The sequence below is a fragment of the Fundulus heteroclitus genome, chromosome 15 (genome assembly GCF_011125445.2).
Source record: "Fundulus heteroclitus isolate FHET01 chromosome 15, MU-UCD_Fhet_4.1, whole genome shotgun sequence".
Classification (NCBI taxonomy): Eukaryota; Metazoa; Chordata; class Actinopteri; order Cyprinodontiformes; family Fundulidae; genus Fundulus; species Fundulus heteroclitus.
This window is the reverse complement of record NC_046375.1, coordinates 25,764,676-25,789,101: the sequence shown is the minus strand read 5'-3', so window position 1 is coordinate 25,789,101 and position 24,426 is coordinate 25,764,676. Positions and strand designations below refer to the sequence as shown.

The 24,426-nt window shown below is 39.2% G+C and overlaps 1 protein-coding gene across 1 annotated transcript in view; it reads left to right on the top strand.

The window, feature by feature from the left end:
• LOC105921293 (mucin-3A) overlaps window positions 1-24,426 on the top strand; it is a 44,151-nt gene that overhangs the window by 3,793 nt on the left and 15,932 nt on the right. Inside the window, exons 2-24 of the mRNA XM_036147640.1 lie at window positions 3,427-3,533; window positions 3,658-3,709; window positions 3,835-3,978; window positions 4,068-4,241; window positions 5,689-5,727; window positions 5,979-6,134; window positions 6,229-6,387; window positions 6,561-6,599; window positions 8,212-8,367; window positions 8,458-8,625; window positions 11,462-11,491; window positions 13,811-13,843; window positions 16,837-16,983; window positions 17,078-17,236; window positions 17,392-17,421; window positions 17,825-17,869; window positions 19,402-19,548; window positions 19,643-19,801; window positions 19,957-19,986; window positions 20,392-20,436; window positions 21,966-22,112; window positions 22,207-22,365; window positions 22,521-22,550. Coding sequence (XP_036003533.1) covers window positions 3,432-3,533; window positions 3,658-3,709; window positions 3,835-3,978; window positions 4,068-4,241; window positions 5,689-5,727; window positions 5,979-6,134; window positions 6,229-6,387; window positions 6,561-6,599; window positions 8,212-8,367; window positions 8,458-8,625; window positions 11,462-11,491; window positions 13,811-13,843; window positions 16,837-16,983; window positions 17,078-17,236; window positions 17,392-17,421; window positions 17,825-17,869; window positions 19,402-19,548; window positions 19,643-19,801; window positions 19,957-19,986; window positions 20,392-20,436; window positions 21,966-22,112; window positions 22,207-22,365; window positions 22,521-22,550 — 2,350 coding nt within the window. The 5' untranslated portion in view covers window positions 3,427-3,431. The remainder of the gene's footprint in view (window positions 1-3,426; window positions 3,534-3,657; window positions 3,710-3,834; window positions 3,979-4,067; window positions 4,242-5,688; window positions 5,728-5,978; window positions 6,135-6,228; window positions 6,388-6,560; window positions 6,600-8,211; window positions 8,368-8,457; window positions 8,626-11,461; window positions 11,492-13,810; window positions 13,844-16,836; window positions 16,984-17,077; window positions 17,237-17,391; window positions 17,422-17,824; window positions 17,870-19,401; window positions 19,549-19,642; window positions 19,802-19,956; window positions 19,987-20,391; window positions 20,437-21,965; window positions 22,113-22,206; window positions 22,366-22,520; window positions 22,551-24,426) is intronic.

Sequence of the window (24,426 nt, the reverse complement as noted above, 5' to 3'; positions counted from 1 at the left end):
GAAAGTAAATTTCAAATGCAGAAGTTCAATTCAGTTCACTTATCAGATCTACAGTTTCCTTACCAGATTAGAGATTTATTTTTATTCTTAATATGCTTGGTTTTATTGCTCTTCGGAGCTCTACCCCTGTCCTGGAATGTGAAGTTGGAAGCAGTAGAAATTAATTATCTTGTGCATCCATGGACTTTAAATTGTTAACAGTCTGCATCCAGTTCGTCTGTTGTCTTTAACTATTGCAGAAACATTTTTAAAGAAAATATTTAGGTGAGCACTACAACTATCATGTTGTTCAGAGACTACAGACTTTTTAGTACTACTGACAACAGCAGGTGTCTTCAACAACCAGGAAACACATTTCTATGGTTGTCAAACAGGTTGTCAAATCAGACACTGGACTAACATACTTACATATTTCGTCCTACTGTATTTACCCTCAGCAGAAAGGTTTTACTAATTGTTTTCATTATTGTTGTTAGTTACAGTGGCAATTTACCTTGAGTTTTTGAAGAATGTATCTGCAGGTTACATTTTGTCCTCTATTGGTGTTAAATGGCTCCTAATCGTCTAACATAAAACAATACATTTTCAATCACCTACTTCTCTCTTATTAACCAAGGTGTGACTTTGTTGACTTTATCTCAAAAGAGGAATGCAACTTTTTCAAAACGTCCATGCAGTGACAAAAGCAAGCATGACAAAGAAAAAAAAATAACAGGTTTTTATGGTCCTCTCTTGGTCTGTCTGCAGGAATGGTTAGGACTCTGCACACAGATATACAGTCATTTTCACAGTTTAAACTCAGCTGAACAACCAAATTACACTCAAAAATATAGTTTTTCCAACTTGGCTTGGCAATAAATCTGCACTCATTGTTCACTGTCATCCCTGAAGAAAAGAAACTGAACTGATAAAAAACTAAATAAAAACAAGCCAATTTTAAATCACAAAGTCAAAGCAGTTTGGGTATGCTTGCTGCAAAAAAATATGAGATGGCTAGTCTAGCCATCCGTTCCGATTCCATTGTGGTGAAGAGAGAGCTGAGCCAAAAGGCGAAGCTCTCGATTTACCGGTCGATCTACGTTCCTACCCTCATCTATGGTCACGAGCTTTGGGTCATGACCGAAAGAACGAGATCCTGGATACAAGCGGCCGAAATGAGTTTTATCCGTAGTGTGTCTGGGCTCTCCCTTAGAGATAGGGTGAGGAGCTCAGTCATCCGGGGAGGACTCAGAGTAGAGCCGCTGCTCCTCCACGTCGAGAGGAGCCAGTTGAGGTGGCTCGGGCATCTGGTCAGGATGCCTCCTGGACGCCTCCCTGGTGAGGTGTTCCGGGCACGTCCCACCGGGAGGAGACCCAGAGGGAGACCCAGGACACGCTGGAGGGACTATGTCTCTCGGCTGGCCTGGGAGCGCCTTGGGATTCCCCCGGAGGAGCTGGCCCAAGTAGCCGGGGAGAGGGACGTCTGGGCCTCCCTACTGAAGCTGCTACCCCCACGATCCGACTCCGGATAAGCGGAAGAAAACAGACGGACGGCTAAACAAAGTCCTAGCGGACTAAAGTGGTGAATATGATGAACTTTACATTAAATGAAAAGAAAGGTGGACATGGAGATACAAAGAATTAAGAAGCTTTATTGTCATTATGTGTTACCACCATTATGACATTTTTCATGAGGCAGACACCGGTGCAGACACGACAAGACATGATCTTTCCACTTTTGATTTATTTATTTTGTTCTTGTAGTTGCACTGGCCAACTACAAGACCCCCTGAGGGGTTTACATGTGTATATAGTCCTTAGCATCCAATGGACTCATTTTCAAGTCAAAAAGTCAGACAGCAGTCTACAGTACTGTGCCAAGAGTTTAGTTGCAGAATCGTACAATTTGCATGGAAGTCTAAACAGACAGTCCTTGAGAGATTGAAGTGTGCAAATACATATTTGCAAGTGAGAAACAGTATGAATAATTCTGTGTAACCAGTACTGTGTTTATAACATGAAATAGATTGTGATCAGGGCTGGTGGTTTGTTGGTTTTCAGGTAAGGTAAGGAGAGGCAAATTTATTTATATAGCACATTTCAGTACAAGAAAAAGTAAAAAACAAAGCAACTGGACTTGTTTTCCGTAGTTGAAGACGTTTCGCTTCCTATCCAGGAAGTTTTCTCAATTCAAAAAGTCTGGAGTAATGTGGAGTACCAAACTTTATACTACTGCCCAACAAAGGCCTTGTAATGGCTTAGATAACATGCAAATTACACAGAAACAGGTCAACCCCTTAGTAATGGGCGGTCGTTAAAGAAATTAAACCAGCAGATTGGACCGAAACTGGTCCACTCCTCTGTAATGGGGAGTTGTTAGGGTTGTTATTGGCCTGGCTTAAAGGAACGATGTTTTGGTCACCCATATGAGGGTGAGAATTGAGGTGATGATTGGCCGGAATTAATCCTATGGCTGTATTGTAAGTTTTTGAGAGTTGGAACCTAACTAACTCAAAAACATTGTTTCTTTAAGCCAACTGCCCATTACTAATGGGCTCATCTGTTGATATACATTTGTGTACCAATGATTTGATTTTAATATTGTGACCAAGCTTAAAAATGCTTTGTCACAGGATCCATAAGGGTCTACAGCAGCTTTAAAAGTTGGGAAGTTAAGAGTAAATCAAACATTTTGCAAAGCACTTAATCATACTTACACTCTTACGATACCCTCCTCATGTGGCTGGCTACCCCATGGGGAGGGTATCGTCCTCCATGACCACTCTGTTCCTTTCACATACCTGCACGTCCGCCCGACAGAGCAACTACATTGTTATTTTAATTAATGAGAACCATTCCACATTCTCCGTGACTTCTTCCACAGTAGTTTCTACCAGCACCACAGTTCAGTTTACCAAATCCTCTTTGGATAGAAAAGTTTCTTGCAGACATAAAACATCACATTTTTGCAACAAATTATCCACAATCAGACATGGCTCTCAGCTCTCATGCGTCACCCTTGTTTAACAACTAAGCTCCATTTGGGCAAATTTGGAGGTGCAACTGCAACAGGTTGTAAATTGCCTCTCACCATGACAGCCTCTCTGGTAGTCTAGGTATAGCCCACGTCTGTATCTTTGGTGGAGAAGGCCAGCTGGTCATTGGCGGAAAAGTTACCTCCATCCGTGGGAACGAAGGAATCCGCATACCCCAATACATCATGGGAGGTATCCACAGCTGACATCAAATCACTGACGCTGGGGATGCAAAGAGCCAATGCATCCAAGCTTTCCCCGTTACAGCGCACCAGATGTCTCTCCATAGCTGCGACACTTCAGTAAATGTAGACTTGAAAGATGGAACATACTTAATTGTGGACCTTCTCATAGATTTTTTTAAATAAATACTCAGAGGTTTGGAAAGTATTTATTGTTATTCTCCCTATAGGGAGGATGGCTTTACCAAAGACACTGCGGTTTGGTGTTTTGCTCCTAATTATATGCTTCACTCTGGACCAACCCGGAACCAGACAGTCTGTGACAATCTTCTTTGAGGTGAGCCTAAAAGGTCAACACACTTGTTGTAGTCTTTCCTTGTAAGAATTTCCTTTCATAGATTAGATAGTTACTGTTAGTTGTCAAGGTTACAGAAATACACAGATGTGTTGATTCTTTACAGGAACTGAGGGATGTTACATCATCCATCCTTCATGCAAGGGAGAAAAGAGAAAGTAAGTCCGTGCAAAGAATGATTGCCAGCTCCTGCATTCAGAAAATGTCTTATTAATGTTTTTGTCAGGACTGTTGTTTAAACAGTTTCTGATACAGCTTTTAATCATGTCTGTTTCCATTCCAGCTTCCACAAATTTCACTGAACACGAGTTCCAACTCGTCATAACGTTCTCAGACCTTGAGAGTCTCCAAATGATTCTCAGCAATATCAGCTTTCCTATACAGATCAACAACACTGTGGAAATCACAAGCCTTGAAACCACAACAGGTATAATACAGCTTTTTTTATCTTTATCCTTTGTCTGGGGACAATGATCATTCAGCCTAAGTATTGTGCAATGATGGTTTTTCCCACAGTGTGTTCACCAAATATAACTGGCTACCAGTGCACGTGTGAGGAAAACTTTGCCTGGTCTTATAACAACTGCATTACCTATGGAGTCTGTGATGCAATCATTGGTGACACATGTGGCTGCATTACTGACCTACCGGCTGATGGTGTGTTCTGCCAGTTAAACAACAGCCAAATAGGTAGGTCTGAAAGCTCTGTCATAATGCATCTTCTAGTACTTTTACAAAGATTCTGTTATTTTAAACTCCATGATTTTTACTAGAGGTTTAAAATGCACACTGTTTTATAAACGTTCCCCTACAACATTCATCTGTTAGTGCCTTACTAGTATTCTATAAGGGGCAAATCATGCAAATCTTCATTTTTTGTGACCTTAAATATATTTTGTTATGTACTTGCCTTTAGGAATTTAAAAAAAAAATACTTTTGTTTGTCCTGGTGCTCCGTAGATATCTTTATATTATATTTTGGTTATATTTTCCGAGTTGTTCAGTTTTCTTTATTCTTTATTACATTTGCCTGAACAATTATGTCAGACTATTTGCTGTGGAACTGCTCAACAAGGTCAGGGACTTCTGGCTAACCAATGTCGTGCATCCACCGTTTTTATTATTATTTATTATTATTATTTTGATGCAATTTTGTAGTCCAAGCTGAAGTGGATAAGGGATGTTTGGTTGTTAGGTGTATTAACCCACACAATATATATGATAAATGTATTTAACTTTATAATATCAAAAGGAGAAATTTGTCACTGTGTTTAACATCCCCTAGAAAGTAGTGTACTGCCACACTGAGTGTCGCACTGGGAACAATCTATGGTCATAGGTCTTGTTTAATGAGCCAGAGTTTTGAACCGACGACGATTGCACAAAACTGGGATGGACCAGGGAATAGCTGAGTGACAGAAGGGAGGGAAGCATAACTAGTTGTAACAGATGGTGAGACAAAGAAAGAGATGACTGAGGACATCTAGTGGCCAAAACGAATACAACAACAAATACAAGTACAAAACCATGAATGTAATTTAGGAACAAATATTATTTGAATAAATCATATTTATAGCACCCTTCTATCATTGGTATATCACAGGTGATAGTACATTTTTGCGAAACCCTTCTTTATGAAAATTATTTATCCCCCTTTTTAATTTTCGTGTTTGTTTTTTGTTGTTGGTTTAACGTATTTCAGTTTTTCTGTTCTTTGACAATGTGATTTATTTAACTTCTGTGGTCTGGTATTCTTACTGATAGGGGGAGGGCAGTTTGTTTAATAAGCTCATTAAGATAAAAATATTCAAGGGTAGTACCAAAACAGACAATGACAATGATAAAGAGAGAACTTGTTGTGTCTTCAAATTAAGCTTATCTGCAAAGCTTATCTACTTCAATCAAACATGAAACAAGGAAGTGCATTCCATTATGCCTGTAAGAATAAAAAAAATGTGTGGCAAATAGTTTTCTCAGAACCATCGTGTTGTTTGAAAGCCATTTCCAAGAAAATAGGCCTCTCGTTTTATTTTTCCCACCATTTAACAAACATCTTGCATCTGCAGAATCAGAGAAACTTGTTTGGTAGCAATGACCACTGTTATACTCCCAATGATTTTGTGTTACATTTCCACAGTGACAGTTACTGCAACACCACCTTCTACCCAAGCAAATGGTATGGCACTTTGCAGTTTTGTGTTCATGTGATGAAGCTTATGTGTTGAGTATCATGTTAAAGTGAAAGAAATATATTTTGTAAAACCTCATACTGTTTATGCACATCTCAGTCTTTTTGTTTAGAAATGTAATAGAGAATCTCAAAGTGTATGCAGTTTGGCCCACCTCAAGTAAACTTGGCTATGTGAAAGCTGTTTCTAATCATCATGTTCACCTTGTGCAATGACTCTTGTATGATCCCACACATAGACACAGTGGACATCTACGTGGACCTTGTCTTGCTCATCCCAACCTCCGGAATTTCGTCAAATATAATCAGCTTATTCAGAAGTTATGTGCAAGCTGTCAGTTACCCAATAACCATCTCGCCGTCTCTTGGAGTGAAAGAGATTTCCTTCACCACAGGTTAGAGTGTCTGCTTGTTAAGTGGTTAACCTACAGAGTCAGGTTTTCATGCCTGTAAGAATTAAAAAAAAATGTCTGTCTTTACCTGAAACAGCCTGCAATCCAAACTTTGCTGATGGACTGCAGTGTCAATGTGAGAACGGCTTTGTTTGGCCATGTGACATATGTAACAGCAGCAGCTCATGCAACAATGAAACCTGTACGTGTATGTATGGACTTCCTCCAAATGATGAGTTCTGTCAGCCAATCACAAGTAAGCACACTTTTGGAAGCCTTTTTTTAAATAGTTTGTTAATGCTAACCAATTGTATGTGTGGTATGATAGAGACCTAATTGTTCAAGTGCCAAAATTTATTTTAGATCCTAGTCCAGATGATACTACATTTGTTGTTTTCATACAGATTTATTTTTCCTGTTGCTCCACAGATTTAACTACATGCAAGCCAACTCCCACACCTTCTGCAGGTATGTGAAACATGGAGATCTGAGTTGTAGTCCAACAGGTGAACAGTTTGCTTCAAAAAAAATTCAAGCTGCAGTAATCAAAACCTGCACATCTTCTATCTCATTTCAAGGAAAGTCATGCTGTAGAACAAGTGACAATTTTAAAACACAAAATAGTGTACAAATCTATAGTGAAACTAAGAGGTGCACGGCTGTGTACAGATTGAAAATCTATTGTCAGGACAAATATTAGTCATGTGCTCCACAAACACTGTTCTCTTCACTGTTTTCTTAACAGTGAAGAGACAACAGCTCTATTTCAAACAAAGCCGGAACAATTCCGACTCAAAGTTAGCCTCATGTCATGTAGTGAATGCAGGAATCGTTTTTCTGATCTACAAGACCAAAATTAAACATTTAGAAATTACTTAAAAATACATTTATATGGATGTTCTTCAATAAATTGGTTTAAAGTATAAAATAGAAAATAAAATAATAGGCATTGTTTTCCACATCAATGGCAAAGGCTGAGTTTTACCTCAAAAGAGAAGACAAAGTTTTGATTGCAGCAAAAGGTGGTTAGCTTGTGGTGCTTGTAAGATTTTTATTTGTTAAAAAAAAAACAGAAATTGTGAATTATTTCAAGTTCTCTTCACAATAAAGAAATACTTGTGCTGCTATATCATATAAGATTCCACAAAAATACATTGAATGTAAGCTGAAAAGGGGGTGTACATAACTTTGTAAGACACTGGTTATGTTTAACATATCCTTCATTCTGAAAGAGATGTATGAATCAAGCCTTCAGAAGTTCCACAAAAATAATTGGCAGAGATTTTTTAAATAATGTTTTATTAGATTTTTTTTTTACTTTTTAATAATCCTGCTTTGCTTTAAATTTACAGTAGTTACACCAACAACAGTCAAATCAAACCAAAGTGCATATAATATTTTTTTGACAGTAAATGTTTGTCATGAAGATATCTGGGTTTATAGCTGCCAGAGTGAACTCCAGAAAGAGTCCACAATATTGTAAGAGCTTTTTAACAATTTACAACTCTCTGGTAGGGAGCAAAAGTAGATGATGGGTTCTATTGTTAGATTGTAGGGTTGTATTTGCTGGAACATGGACAATCCTTTTTTTTAGTCACTGGCCTGTAGATCTTCATAGTTCCATCTAATTACATATGATATACTCTCTTAATCCATGAAAGACTGTTTGGGGCTGGTACCTATCCCCAGCAGTTAATGGCCAACTTGATATAGGAAGACCATGGTCTGCGAACTAGTAAAACTAAATCACACATGGGCGTGCTTCGGTGGCACAGTGGGTCGTGCACATGACCCATGTACCCTTAGTCCTCAACGTGGCTGACCCAGGTTTGACTCTGACCTGTGGTCCTTTGCTGCATGTCTCTCCCCCTCACTCGTACCCCCTATCCTGTCAGCCCAGTATATACGAAAAACGTATAAAAAAACAAAACTAAATGACAGTGCTTTGGAACTGTTTTAGGATTGTTGGCATTTACAGGAAATATATCTGTTCATGCAGAACTGGTTATTACAATGTTTTTCTAAACAATCACTATGTTGACTCATAATAATCATGATTTTTTGCTGTTTACATTCTCAGAGCTAGTGGAGATGGATGTGGTCCTTGACTTGCGGATTCCATTCAACTCTGCACCCTTGAATTTGCTTGATTTACTCAGGACAGCACTGGAAAATGAAATCTTCCCGATTCAGCTCTCCCAGCTTGTAGATGTAATAGATATAGAGCTCACCACAGGTAAGAGTTTCAGCTCGACTACAGATTTATCTGCCCGGAATTGATGCTTTGAATGTATAAGCTTTAAATCTTTTCAAATACCTTTGCCAGCTTGCTCTCCAAACTCCACCGATGAGCTGCTCTGTCAATGTGAAGAAGGTTTTGCCTGGCCATGTGACATGTGCAACAGCAGCAATTCATGCAATGACCCCAGGAAGGAATATTGTACTTGTGCGTTTGGACTTCCTTCCAATGACAACTTCTGTCAGCCAATCACAAGTAAGCAAAAATCTTTGTTAAAAAATAAATAGTATTTCCATATTTTTCGGACTATAAGTTGCACTTTTTTCATAGTTTGGCCGATTCTGCGAATTATATTCAGGTGCGACTTGTATATCAAGTTATAATGGTAATTCATTTTGATCACCATGAACCAAGGAGTAAACATTACCATCTACAGCCACATTACCATCTATATATGTTTTTCTCTTAATAACGCATTTTTTGACTAATGTGACCGGAGCAACTTATAGCCCGAAACATACAGTATTCAGGTAGGGAGCAGTATAATGTCAGAACCATGGATAATGTTTAATAAAATATTTGGAATTTCTGATCTCATTGTACACATGTAGCAGGGTATTTAAAAAACGAATATCTTTCCCACATTGTTTTCAAAAATAATGTTGTACGCACATGTTTTTAGCAAGGTTTTCATCCACACAAACCATTATATTGTCCATTGACCATTGTTTAAACATGCCAGAGGCATAGAAGGCAGTGTCCTACAAATCTAAACCTACAGCAGCAAGTCAGAGTCCTTCAAAAATAAAAGCGATGTTGAACAGCAATGGGCCTGTGTAAAACAGCTGACCTCCCAGCCCCTTTTCTCCTTTGCATGGCTTGTCAAAACAGACAAAGACCTCTGAACTGTAATATTCATAATGTTTCATTTACGCTTTTACTTTGACATCTTGATACTGAGACAAAGACAGGAAATGCTCTGTTGGAGAGGCAAGTTCAGTTAGTGATGGGCACTACAGTTCTTTTTAGTTAACTGAATCTCTAGAATCAGTACATTAAAATGATTTGTTAAAATGATTTGTTTACTGAATCGTTACGTTCCTATAACTACATTTTCATTTCCTTACATTATATACCTTAATTATCATGGCTTAGTGTGCTATTCATAGAGCTGCAACAGCATTAGCTTTTCCTTTACATTTAAAATAGGGAATAAGCAGGGCTTTAGTCACACTAAGTTTGCTATTTATAGAACTTTAACTCCCTATTTTGTTTCTTTACAGATAAAACAAGTCAAACTGACTTTTCAGGCTCTCTCCTTAGCTTATTTTGAAATTCTAGCAACCGGAAATCAGTCAGCTTAAATAGAAAAAAGGAAAGAAAGAAAACACGTTTCAAAATACAACTTTTGGATAAAAAAAAATATCACTGCCTCTGCCTCCTTCGTTCGGGCTATGAACAAAGCAGCACAGTATTTCACCGCAAGAGCTGGGACCCATCTGCAGCTAGACACGGAGCTCAGCTGCCATATTTCAAATCCACATCCAAGGTTTTTGGGACATTCTGGATCAAAAGTCTGTCCGTCCATCCATCCATCCATCCATCCATCCATCCATCCATCCATCCATCCATCCATCCATCCATCCATCGTCTTCCACTTATCCGGGGTCGGGTCGCGGGGGTAGCAGCTTCAGTAGGGAGGCCCAGACGTCCCTCTCCCTGGCCAATTGGGCCAGCTCCTCCGGAAGAATCCCAAGGCGTTTCCAGACCAGCTGAGAGACATAGTCCCTCCAGCGTGTCCTGGGTCTTCCCCTGGGCCTCCTCCCGGTGGGACGTGCCTGGAACACCTCACCAGGGAGGCGTCCAGGAGGCATCCTGACCAGATGCCCGAGCCACCTCAACTGGCTCCTCTCGACGTGGAGGACCAGCGGCTCTACTCTGAGTCCTCCTCGCAAAAGGCAAAAAGTCTGTCACCTCTGAAAAATATATAATTCCAGATTTCCCCAGGAAAAAGTATATAAATGACTGATCCCAAAACACATCTGTCATCCATCTCAGTCCTTGAAGTACCGTGAGATTCAGTGACACCACCACCCTCAGTAAGATATACGTGCTGCACAAATCAGGTTCCACTCGTCTTGTTCACAGGAGCACATGGTTCACAGCCTGAGTCGCGTTCACGCTGAACGGATCTAAGTGATTCGCACTGATTCGTCAATACCGTGGTAAGGACAGCGGTTCAGGGGATTTGCGAATCTCGACTGAGTGACAGTGGGAGAGAAACACCGATTCAGCGCTGATCGATTCGGTCTCCTGCTATGTTCAGCAGAACACTTGATTTACCAGTACACTAGAATCACGAATCAGTGCTGTACTAGAAGTGTCCAGGAGAGTTGTGAATCTCAGGAAGAGCAGCAATGGAACATATACTGATTCATGCAATATAGGAATGAGTGACTTAGTGACTATAGTGTGCGGGAAGTAGTGGCACTGTTTCTACCAGTCGCTGCTAATGAATTTGGAAGTGAATGAGCACGCATTTCTGCGTATGAAATGTATGAATCCGTTAATGAAGTGATTTGGTTCAGTTCATTCACTCAAATGATTTATTTTCTTTTGAACAAATCATTTGAATGAACGAACCAGGGATGCCGAGGGTTACTGAATTTGTCCAGTTTAACATTGATTAGACACATATTATTAACAGTCAATCACAAAATCAATGTAGAAACCAGCAGCTCTTAGACATCATACATTTCTTTAATCCACTGTGGCTAGTCTATAACAATGGCTGCACATTTGTGACTTCAGCACCGGGCCTTAATCTCTGTCTATTCATGTACACACATGCAAGGTTCAAAAAATAGTATTTATAAATCTCCACTTTGTCCAGAGTTTTTACAATCATTTGTTTTAAGGGATGTACAAACTAATTTATGTGTGGATGAAAGGCATAATGGCATACAAAATTTATTAGTTTTCCCCAGATATCCTGCTACGTGTGTACTAGGCCTAAAATGGCCTGTGTTTTCTAGACTGAAATTCAAAAACTGTCTATTTTTTTACTATATTATTTTCTGTTGCTCCTCAGATAACTCTGTATGCCCAACATCTGCTCCAGGTATGTAACATTTTTTTATTTACCTAATTACAAACTAAGAAACTAGGTTGAACCAACAAAATCAACCTTAATTGTATCACAATGAACCTGAGAGAAAACAGGAAAACGTTAATCTGGACATGCTGCTACTTTCCACATAACAATATAGTATTTAAAGACTCAGTGTTTTCGTCAGACTGAGCATAAGCAAAAGACTCTTTTTTTTTGCTTATGCAGGAAACTTGACAGTGTGATAACTAGCATTTTAAATTTAAGTCGAAAATTCCCAATTTTATTACAATGGAACAAAGTACATGAGAACCAGAAGAACAAATGTTCATGGGGCTATCAATATCACAAGGAGGATTATATCTTTGAACACCTAAAGACTGAGTAAGAGTCGTTAATGGGTTTTTATGCTGGAGATAAGATAAGAACACCATATTTTTGATAACCTTTGTGCCAAACATTTTTACAGATGGATAACGAAAGCTATTTTTTTCCACTTTCCAAATTTCTAACCTGGGGATGAAAGTTCAATACGCTGCACAGTCCTTAAAGAAGCAATAAGTAAGAAATGTACTGCTAAATTACAAAAAATCATTCTTATTTGTCACCTGGGATGGAAGTAAAATTCCCTATAAGCAATCAGTCCTCTCCATCTATAATGTCTTTGTCACATTTTTCTCATTTCAAGCCTAGAGGTACGGTCTGGAACCAATTTTTTTGCTGTGTGTAGCCCATGTTTATTTCCTGGTTCCTGAGCCAATGTAAGAGCTCCCAAAACAGAGCACAGCATTTGGTATTTTGTCTAGGCCAGGGGTCACCAACCTTGTTGAAACTGAGACCTACTTGATTGGTGTTATGTCATACGAAGGGCTACCAGTATTGACCTTTGAACTAGAACGCTCAGAGTTCACCTTAACTTTATGTAAAATAAACACATTTGTCATGCTTTGTCATAGATATTGCCATTTTTAAATCTATAAGTTTTGGATGCAGCTCAATGGCAGATTGTTTTTTGTTTTTTTGTTTTTTTAGCACAGGCACGTGGGACACCACATGTGGTCCTCAGGGGCTACTTTGTGTCCGCGAGCACCATGTTGGTGACCCCTGGTCTAGACAAAAGAGCACAAGGCAGCAAACAAGGGAGGCAGTAAGAGAAGCAGACCAGAAACAGAACACAACATCATATACCTGATGTGGGGTTTCACAGCAACAACAGACCGTTTACAAGAGGCATATATGATTCTTGTCTGTGGCAGGGTGTTGTCATTATTACTTATTGCTCCTTTAAGTGCTTCTATGTGGACTAAAATAATTAGAAAACTGGTTGGGCTGTGGCAGTTGGAGCAACTCCACCTACTGATGATATTTCTATTTGCATCTTCAGCAGAGTAAACTTTTCTGCAGTGTAGCAAAATATTTGATAATGCCATCATTAAATCAACGTTTCACTTATGTAAGTTCTCGAAATGTGGTAGATATATGAATATTTGCACATTAGAGTCATGGTCCTGAATGTTATACATAAGCTGCAAGAACAGATAAATATGTTATCTCTCCCAGAGCTGCAAAAACAAAATTATATCCTTTTTGGCCAAAGAATCGGCAGCCTAGCTTATCTGATCATCTACTTGGGTATCTTACAGTATCGTATGCATAAGTAGGTAAAGCTGGGACATTTTTACAGATTGCACTATATTTTCCCACTGCAATGAAATGCAAGGCAGATATCCAATAGTGCAGGGATCTTCAACCCTGATCCTCAGGACCCATTGTCTTGCATGTTTTAGGTGTTTCTCTGTCTCCACACACCTGACCTAAATTAATGCGTGATTAACAGGTTTCTGCTGTCCTTGATAGCTGCTGAGAAGTTCATCCAATCATTTGATTCAGGTGTGATGGAGCACAGTCACATCTAAAACACGCGGGACGGTGGGTCCTGAGGATTAGGGTTGAAGACCCCTGCAATAGTGTAATAAGATGCATTCTTCACAATACAGTTATTAAACAAGAGAGTGTCTTGTTGAGTAACTGTAGGCTTATTTGGACTACTTCAACACAAACTGTTACAGGAGATGTTTCTTGGCCACAGCTAAGAAAAACAAAACATTTTCATCACGATGCATGCAATGCAAAATAACCAAATGACTGAATTACGTCCTTATACACTACAGAGTCCTGCTGGTTCCCAAAGTACACAATCCAGTTGTTTTGACACAGTGACACATCCAAAAGTCGCACAACAACCACCTCTGTGTGTGTTCCTGAGTTCATTAGTCACTTTCCCACAGGTCTTTTTCAATGGTTCTCATCCATCTTTTTTTCCCCTAACAGTGACAACAACTTCAACTCCTTCACCAACTTACGGTATGACAAAATAAATATTTTGTGAAATGGAAAATTTTAAATTGCTGCACATTGTAGCCATGAAAGTTAACACCCAGATCTTTTGCAAATTGATGTTTTTATTGATAATGTTAACTTCACATTGCGAGTTGCATTAGAAGATGTACCCCCCTTGAGAAAGAAGATAGTTATTCTATCTAATAAGCTTGCTCCCTGCTTTAATTCAGACCCATGTACTGCAGATACTTTGATGCAGGGAAATTGTAAAAAATTTTTTTTTTAACAAAATCAGCACCCTAAAGAATTTCTACTAAAAATATATTTTTATACGGTTGTATAAAAAGACACTTTGTCAAGCTAGAACAGGGTATTTCTCATAACTAATAGAGAAGAATAGGAATGATCATTGTTTTCATTTTAGAATATTTGTCAAACATACATAGTGTTATAGCTCTGTTGAGTCTTCCTTTCACTAAACTCTCAACAATAATGACTTCATGAGATTCTCTATAAATACAACGTATTCTGCTAAAAATAAGATTGTTGGCATTCTCAACATGATTACTTCCTCCTCAGTAAGTGAGACAGTGTTAATGATCTGTTTGGACTGTTTTGATTCAGTGGATATTTCTAGCAAATATGTTAGCTTTATCTAATCCTTTAACTTGTAGGGTAGCCCCAATCTCAACCAAATGATTTAAGGAAGTGATTCCTTTTGATACTGCCCCCAATATAGATATGGGGGAAATCCATCTATCTTTGGGAGATGGGTCAGTATCATAGGCTTTTTAGAGAGCTGCATTTAAGCCTTTACTTAAAAAAACTTCTGTTGTTTAAGATAATACTGTTAATAATAATGCACTTTATTTACAAGTGACTTTTATAAAACTCAAGATAACTGTACAAATTCTTGATAACTGCAGCTAGGTGAAGTCAGAATCTCAGGTGAGATACAAAGCAAGCAGGCCAAAGCTATATCACTGAAACAGATAGGTTTTTAGCAAATGGTAAATTAAGAATAATAAGTTATTATCAGGGAAAAAACTGGAATATCTCGTTAAGGATTGCTGAGTCCATATGGTCCAAAAAAAATAAAAAACTCTTGGAAGTTGTCAGTGAGTAGCAGCAGAATGCTGCACCAGCAGCCACTCGACAGGAAGGAGTGTATATAATAAATATCAATGATGACTTAATAAAGCACAGGCATATACACTGTTTCTCTCCTAGATGAAGCAACTATAGGAGCTAATTCTGCGATTAGCTTTTTACTTTTCTTTCACATAGAAAGTACTCCTGAAACAGTACTTCTGTTATTTTTGTGTGTAAGCTCTGTCATCTCAAACCCTCAGTCAGTTATTGCAGATGGCCCTTCACACTGAGCTTGGTTTTGCTTCTGTTAGAGGTTGTTTTTCCTGTTAAAGGGAAGTTTTCCTTTCTAGTGTTGCTGCATACAAACTTGGTTTAAGGGATTGCTGCAAAGTCAGTGAAGCAAGGCTAGTAACTGTCCCCTGTCACTACATGCACATCAAGAAGTAGTGAGTGCTGCATTACTTCAAGTCAATGAGTCTGCTGGTAATCCTTAAATATAATTTTCAATCAATATAAATAAAAAACTTAGTCGGATTGTTTGATTACCAGGATTGATAGGAATGAACTTGGAACCTGTTTCTATGATTTGACTGAGTGAATGCCATTAGGCAACATGTGCTGTGAATTGGCACATCATAAATAAATTAAATGTAATATAAATTAACCCAAAGACTGCAAAAGTTAATGAGAACATGAAGTAATAAAGGCTGTTACAATCACCAATTTCTCATTGATTCTTGGAGTAAACACACTAAAGGAATGTAGTGATGATAAGCAAATATTTGCATTTTCACTTGTATTTTCCCTCTATCGCTCAGTGGACAGAGATGACACAATTCTCCCAACTGCTTGGGGCTCTTAATTCAGTTGGAATTTTTATTTAAAAAATATTTTTATTTAATTATTTAAAACCCACCTCAGGCAGAGAAAAAAAAAGGAGCTGGAGGTAGACTTTCGCAAACTGAGACCATCCTCACTGACACATGAACATCCATGGTACTGATGTTGAGATAGTGGACTGTTATAAGTACCTGGTCATTCACCTGAACAAAAAACTAGACTGGAGTCATAATGGTGATGCTCTTTATATGAAGGGTCAGAGCAGACTGCACTTGCTGAGTAGAATCAGGTCTTTTGAAGTGCAGGGAGAACCCCTGAAGACATTCTTTGACTCTGCGGTGGCATCATCTGCATCTCTATGGTTTAGCCTGTCACAGAAGCTTATCTGAAACTGAGAAGTGACTGGATAAATTCATTAGGAGGGTCAACTCTGTCCTAGGATGCTCCATGGACCCAGTACAGAAGGTGGGAGACAGAAAGACTGTAAGAAAAGAAACATAATTAATGGGAAATGTCTTCCGCCCTGTGCATGGAGCTGTTGCAGAGCTGTAGAGCTCTCACAGTAACAGACTGCTGCATCCCAGATTCTCAAAGGACCATTTCCACAATTTGTTTCTCCCAGCACTGTTAGACTTTATGAACTCTGCTGCTGACAACAAAATCAAAAACTGTTTAGAAACATGCTAATGGTTGCATGGGTTCTGATCTGATCATGAGTAGTTTAGAGTCTCCCAGATAAGGTAAACTTGCACATGCCTTAGCTACGTTCTTTGAGATGCTACTGTTCCATCATGCATTTTGCATATTATCTTGTATTGTTCCGCAAATAGGCAAGTGTTTCTACTGTGTTAAGCATGAATGTTTCCTATTTTTTTTACCTGAGTATGCCATATTATCTGGTATTTGTGTTTACTTTTATTTATGGCTTTTAAGTTCATTGTGTGTTGACTTAGAATTAACCTTCGATCAGATTAGCTTGTTTTGTCATTACTAGAAATTGTGTGAAAATTTTTCTGTGTTTTTGCCATTTTCTTCATTTTTGAGACAATAATGGAATGTATTATCTTATTTGTTTACCTCAACAGAGATTGATTTGGTCCTGGAGTTACGCCTCCCACTGTCAAGTTACCCATCAGCTCAATTGGATGTGTTTAGAGAGGCACTGAGAAATGAAACCTTCCTCATACCATCCTCAAAATTTGTAAACATTACAGAGTTATACTTGACCACAGGTAAGAGTTACTGCTTTCTTAAGGATTTAGCCACCTCACTGCATTTGATACTGAGAATATAACGGTGATTTCCATCTTTTGAAATATCCAACAGTCTGCTATCCAAACTCTACTTATGGACTGCGATGTCAATGTGAGAGTGGCTTTGCTTTGCCGTGTGACATGTGCAACAGCAACACTTCATGCAGCAGTGGACTCTGTACATGCATATATGGACTGCCTTCTAATGATGAATTCTGTCAGCCAATCATAAGTAAGCATACTGCCCCATTGCTATTCAGAGAAGATTATGGATTCCAAAGGAGTACGCTGTCCATAAAAACAAATCAAGTCATATCTATAGAAGTATTTTTTGTTGTTTTTGCTAGATAGAAACATTAAAATATGATCTGTACTTTTGCTACACAGGTAACTCTACATGCCCAACATCTCCTCCAGGTATGTTAAATGGGGACATTTGGGCAGTATTTTAGGAAAGTTATCTTTTAATCATTATTGATGAGCAAAGGGCATGGGCCATCGGAGAAAAACAGTTCATTGAGATTTGTTTAAGAAAATTAAATGTGTAATGGATGGCTCAGATATTCATTGGCTTATGATGGGACAAACAATGTCCTGTCCCTCATTGTTTCAAGGGAAAGTGCAACTAAGGTATTTGACTTAAGTTAAAGGTCACCTTTCAGCAATGTTTCACAAAGCTCACTTAAAAGAAACCTGTGAAAGTGTTGAAAGTTTGACATAAAACAAATTGTAAATATACTGATATTTCAAGGACGACCTATAGACCAAGCACATCACATCCTTGACTAAGTAATGCTATTTTTTCTTTTTTTATTCACAGACCCTACAACAGCCATCCCAACCACATCTCCTCTTCCAATTTATGGTAATATACAATATATCTATTTTGAATGAAGCTGTGTAAGCATACAAACAGTTAATTATAAAGCGACTGTAAGGGCTGTAGAATTCATGATGTAACAATACATGATTTATATCAATCTGAATTTGTCAAATAAGGGCCAAAATACATAGAGGATATAGTAAATACAAATACAGTGTTGTGAAAAAGCACTTGCTACCTCAGATGTCTTGTTTTTGCTTATTTGTCACATTTTAAAAACCCATTTTAAACAGATAAAGGTAACCTGAGTATGTACAAAGCATTATTTTCTTTCGAATTATGATTTTTCTTTTTAAATTCAGGGACAAAAGCCGTTTGAATAAATCTGGTCCTATGTGTAAAACTAAATGCCCCCTAAACCTTATAACTACTTGTACCACCCATGGCAAGAACTGCCATCAATCATTTGCTATAAACTGGTAATGAGTCTTTTAATAATCGTCTTTATTGTCATGGTAACACACTCCAATAGGATTTATCCTCTGCATTTAACCCATACCTTAGGGAGCAGTGGACTTCTACTTTGTGGTGGCCAAGGAGTATTCTGGGGCTGGGCTCTTGCTCAGGGACTCAGAGAGGCAGTCTCTGTTACTCTGGCAGGTTCAGGGATTCTGTGAATTGCATCACTGTAGAGGAATTTTGTCCCCATCCTCTTTGCAGAATTGTTGTTTTTCCAGCCACTTTGGAGTGTTTTTGAGGATGAACAGCCTTTGTAAAGTCATTCCACAGTATCTCTATTAGATTTAAATCCGCACTTTGACTATGCCTCAACAAAACCTTTTTTGTTGTTGAATTTAATAATTAAACATTCAGAAGTTAACTCATTGGCTTGTTTCAGGTCTTTGTGTCTTTGCATAACTTTAATCGGCTTGAAATAAAATAGACAAACCGATAGCTGGTTATTGTCCTTCATGATTTTCTGGTAGAGAGGACTATTCATGTTTCCATCAATTACGGGAAGTTATCCAGGTTCTGAAGCAGCAAAATAGCCCCAGGCAACCACACTACCACCACAATGTTTACAATTCTATCTTTAGAATGGTAGCATCCTGAAATGCTTTTTTATGCCTGGTTGGAACTGGTCCTGATATCTTTGGAGCAGACTAGATCACTCACAATACACCATACCCAGCAGCTATATCTCACAAGATCGTCTTAAGAGCCATCATGATAATCGGCACATCCTTAAGATTCTCAGAAGGGTGAGATTGGGGCAAAAATTCTGCATATTATCTTGCCATATGAATCTGGCATTAGCTTTTCCTGAGGATGCACACTTCTCAAAATGCTCCACTTTTGTCAAGTCATTCCACAGAATATTTGAATTTTGGCTAAATATTCTTTGAAGAGGGCCAGTTTTCCACCCTGTGCAGTAATATTATCTTGATAATCTGACACGTGGAAGTGCAGAAAAAAAATCAATGACCAAATGCGAAGCTTTTCCCCATTTAATCCAGTCACAACTGCTCTGTGGTCTTAATCCTGATTGAATTTTTACTTGTTTACCTCAACAGAGATTGATTTGGTCCTGGAGTTACGCCTCCCACTGTCAAGTTACCCATCAGCTCAATTGGATGTGTTTAGAGAGGCACTGAGAAATGAAACCTTCCTCATACCATCCTCAAAATTTGTAAACATTACAGAGTTATACTTGACCACAGGTAAGAGTTACTGCTTTCTTAAGGATTTAGCCACCTCACTGGATTTGATACTGAGAATATAACGGTGATTTCCATCTTTTGAAATATCCAACAGTCTGCTATCCAAACTCTACTTATGGACTGCGATGTCAATGTGAGAGTGGCTTTGCTTTGCCGTGTGACATGTGCAACAGCAACACTTCATGCAGCAGTGGACTCTGTACATGCATATATGGACTGCCTTCTAATGATGAATTCTGTCAGCCAATCACAAGTAAGCATACTGCCCCATTGCTTTTCAGAGAAGATTATGAATCCAAAGGAGTACGCAGTCCATAAAAACAAATCAAGTCATATCTATAGAGGTATTTTTTTGTTGTTATTGCTAGATAGAAACATTAAAATATGATCTGTACTTTTGCTACACAGGTAACTCTACATGCCCAACATCTCCTCCAGGTATGTTAAATGGGGACATTTGGGCAGTATTTTAGGAAAGTTATCTTTTAATCATTATTGATGAGAAAAGGGCATGGGCCATAGGACAAAAACAGTTCATTGAGATTTGTTTAAGAAAATTAAATGTGTAATGGATGGCTCAGATATTCATTGGCTTATGATGGGACAAACGATGTCCTGTCCCTCATTATTTCAAGGGAGAGTCAGCAACTAAGGTACTTGACTTAAGTTAAAGGTCACCTTTTAGCGATGTTTCACAAAGCTCACTTAAAAGAAACCTGTGAAAATGTTGAAAGTTTGACATAAAACAAGTTGTAAATATACTGATATTTCAAGGACTACATATAGACTAAGCACATCACCTCCTTGACTAAGTTATGCTATTTTTTCTTTTTTTATTCACAGACCCTACAACAGCCACCACAACCACATCTCCTCTTCCAACTTATGGTAATATACAATATATCTATTTTGAATGAAGCTGTGTAAGCAAACAAACAATTATAAAGCGACTGTAAGGGCTGTAGAATTTATGATGTAACAATACATGATTTATATCAATCTGAATTTGTCAAATAAGGGCCAAAATACATAGAGAATATAGTAAATACAAATGCAGTGTTGTGAAAAAGCACTTGGTCCCTCAGATGTCTTGTTTTTGCTTATTTGTCACATTTTAAAAACACACTTTAAACAGATAAAGGTAACCTGAGTGTGTACAAAGCATTATTTTCTTTCGAATTATGATTTTTCTTTTTAAATTCAGGGACAAAAGCCGTTTAAATAAATCTGGTCCTATGTGTAAAACTAAATGCCCCCTAAACCTTATAACTACTTGTACCACCCATGGCAAGAACTGCCATCAATCATTTGCAATAAACTGGTAATGAGTCTTTTAATAATCGTCTTTATTGTCATGGTAACACATTCCAATAGGATTTATCCTCTGCATTTAACCCATACCTTAGGGAGCAGTGGACTTCTACTTTGTGGTGGCCAGGGAGTATTCTGGGGCTGGGCTCTTGCTCAGGGACTCAGAGAGGCAGTCTCTGTTACTCTGGGAGGTTCAGGAATTCTGGGAATTACATCACTGTAGAGGAATTTTGTCCCCATCCTCTTTGCAGAATTGTTGTTTTTCCAGCCACTTTGGAGTGTTTTTGAGGATGAACAGCCTTTGTAAAGTCAGTCCACAGTATCTCTATTAGATTTAAATCCGCACTTTGACTATGCCTCAACAAAACCTTTTTTGTTGTTGATATTAATGATTAAACATTTAGCAGTTAACTCATTGGCTTGTTTCAGGTCTTTGTGTCTTTGCATAACTTTAATCTGCTTAAAATAAAATAGACAAACCGATAGCTGGTTATTGTCCTTCATGATTTTCTGGTAGAGAGGACTATTCATGTTTCCATCAATTACAGGAAGTTATCCAGGTTCTGAAGCAGCAAAATAGCCCCAGGCAACCACTGTACCACCACAATGTTTACAATTCTATCTTTAGAATGGTAGCATCCTAAAATGCTTTTTTTATGCCTGGTTCGAAGTGGTCCTGATATCCTTTGGAGCAGACTAGATCACTCATAATACACCATACCCAGCAGCGATATCTCACAAGATCGTCTTAAGAGCCATCATGATAATCGGCACGTCCTTAAGATTCTTAGAAGGGTGAGATTGGGGCAAAAATCTGTATATTATCTTGCCATATCAATCTGGCATTAGCTTTTCCTGAGGGTGCACACTTCTCAAAATCTTCCACTTTTGTCAAGTCATTCCACAGAATATTTGAATTTTGGCAAAATATTCTTCGAAGAGGGCCAGTTTTCCACCCTGTGCAGTAATATTATCTTGATAATCTGACAAGTGGAAGGGTAGAAAAAAAATCAATGACCAAATGCGAAGCTTTTCCCCATTTAATCCAGTCACAACTGCTCTGTGGTCTTAATTCTGATTGAATTTTTACTTGTTTACCTCAACAGAGATTGATTTGGTCCTGGAGTTACGCCTCCCACTGTCAAGTTACCCATCAGCTCAATTGGATGTGTTTAGAGAGGCACTGAGAAATGAAACCTTCCTCATACCATCCTCAAAATTTGTAAACATTACAGAGTTATACTTGACCACAGGTAAGAGTTATTGCTTTCTTAAGGATTTAGCCACCTCACTGCATTTGATACTGAGAATATAACGGTGATTTCCATCTTTTGAAATATCCAACAGTCTGCTATCCAAACTCTACTTATGGACTGCGGTGTCAATGTGAGAGTGGCTTTGCTTTGCCGTGTGACATGTGCAACAGCAACACTTCATGCAGCAGTGGACTCTGTACATGCATATATGGACTGCCTTCTAATGATGAATTCTGTCAACCAATCACAAGTAAGCATACTGCCCCATTGCTTTTCAGAGAAGATTATGAATTCCAAAGGAGTACGCTATCCATAAAAACAAATCAAGTCATATCTATAGAGGTATTTTTTGTTGTTATTGCTAGATAGAAACATTAAAATATGATCTGTACTTTTGCTACACAGGTAACTCTACATGCCCAACATCTCCTCCAGGTATGTTAAATGGGGACATTTGGGCAGTATTTTAGGAAAGTTATCTTTTAATCATTATTGATGAGAAAAGGGCATGGGCCATAGGACAAAAACAGTTCATTGAGATTTGTTTAAGAAAATTAAATGTGTAATGGATGGCTCAGATATTGATTGGCTTATGATGGGACAAACGATGTCCTGTCCCACATTGTTTCAAGGGAGAGTGCAACTAACGTATTTGACTTAGACTTAGACTTTCTTTATTGTCATTTTGTATGCACAGATTGCATACAGAACGAAATTTCGTTTTTTATACAGCTTAGAAAAATTGCAGTAACTCTACAGGATACCTTGCAGTGAATTACAGTACAGGATAAAAATGCAGTAATAAATCGCAGTTCAGTTACAGGATAAGTTCCAATTGACTTCCGGGTAAAGTGCAGCAGTGAACAGTAGGCAGTTGAAATGTAAACAAATGTAAACATGCAGTAAGTTTCCAATAAAGTGTAGCAGTGATTCAACAGTGGACAGTTGCATTGTAAACAATTATGCAGTAATTCCAGATAAAGTGCAGCAGTGATATTGGAGACTAAGAGTTGAGCAGCATTTATAATGCTGGATAAGGGTACTGTACAAATGTGCAAATCATCGAGTGTGGTACATAGTCCGTTTTTATACTTCAGCAGTTCAACAGTCTGATGGCAGCAGGGAAAAAGCTTTTGCAGAACCTGGTGGTCCTGCAGCGGATGCTGTGGTACCTCTTCCCAGAGGGCAGCAGGGAGAACAGTCCATGGTGGGGGTGTGAGGGTTCCTTGATGATGTTACGGGCTCGGGACACACAGCGCTGCGATGAAATGTCTTTAATGGAGGGAAGAGGAGCCCCGATGATCCCTTCTGCTGTCCTCACCACTCTCCTCACGTTCTTCCAGTCAGAGGCACTGCAGCCTCCACACCACACAGAGAGACAGCTGGTCAGAATGCTCTCTATGGTGCTTCTGTAGAAGGTCTTAAGGATGGGCGGGGGCAGGCGGGCTCTCCTCATCCTCCGCAGAAAGTACAGTCGCTTTTGTGCCCTCTTCACCAGTGACGTGGTGTTCACAGACCAGCTGAGGTTGTCCATGATGTGCACCCCCAGGAACTTGGTGCTGCTGGCCACCTCCACAGCTGAGCTGTTGATGAGCAGTGGAGCGTGGTGGGGCCGGTTCTTCCTGAAGTCGACGATGATCTCCTTCGTCTTCTCCACGTTCAGGATAAGGCTGTTGTCTCTGCACCAGCCCACCAGCTGCTCCACCTCCTCTCTGTAGTCCCGGTCGTTGTCGTCTCTGATCAGGCCCACCACCGTTGTGTCGTCAGCAAACTTCACGATGTGATTGGTGGTGAACCTGGGGACGCAGTCATGAGTCATCAGGGTGAACAGCAGGGGGCTCAGGACGCAGCCCTGAGGGGAGCCCGTGCTGAGGGTGATGACATCAGAGGTGTTCTGTCCGACCCGGACTGACTAAGGTCTGTTTGTGAGGAAGTCTAGCAGCCAGTTGCGAAGGGGTGTGTTGAAGCCCAGATGCTCCAGTTTTCCCACCAGATGCTGTGGGATGATGGTGTTGAATGCTGAACTGAAGTCCAGGAACAGCATCCGCACGTGCGTGTTCTTCTCCTCCAGGTGTGCCAGGCTCAGATGAAGAGCGGAGGAGATGGTGTCCTCAGTGGAGCGGTTCCGTCGGTAGGCAAACTGGAAAGGGTCGAGTGTTGGGGGGAGACTGGAGACGATGTGTTCCTTTACCAGCCTTTCGAAGCACTTCATCATGATGGGAGTCAGTGCAACGGGCTGGTAGTCGTTGAAACAGGTGACTTGAGGTTTCTTTGGCACCGGAATGATGGAGGCAGACTTGAAGCATGCTGG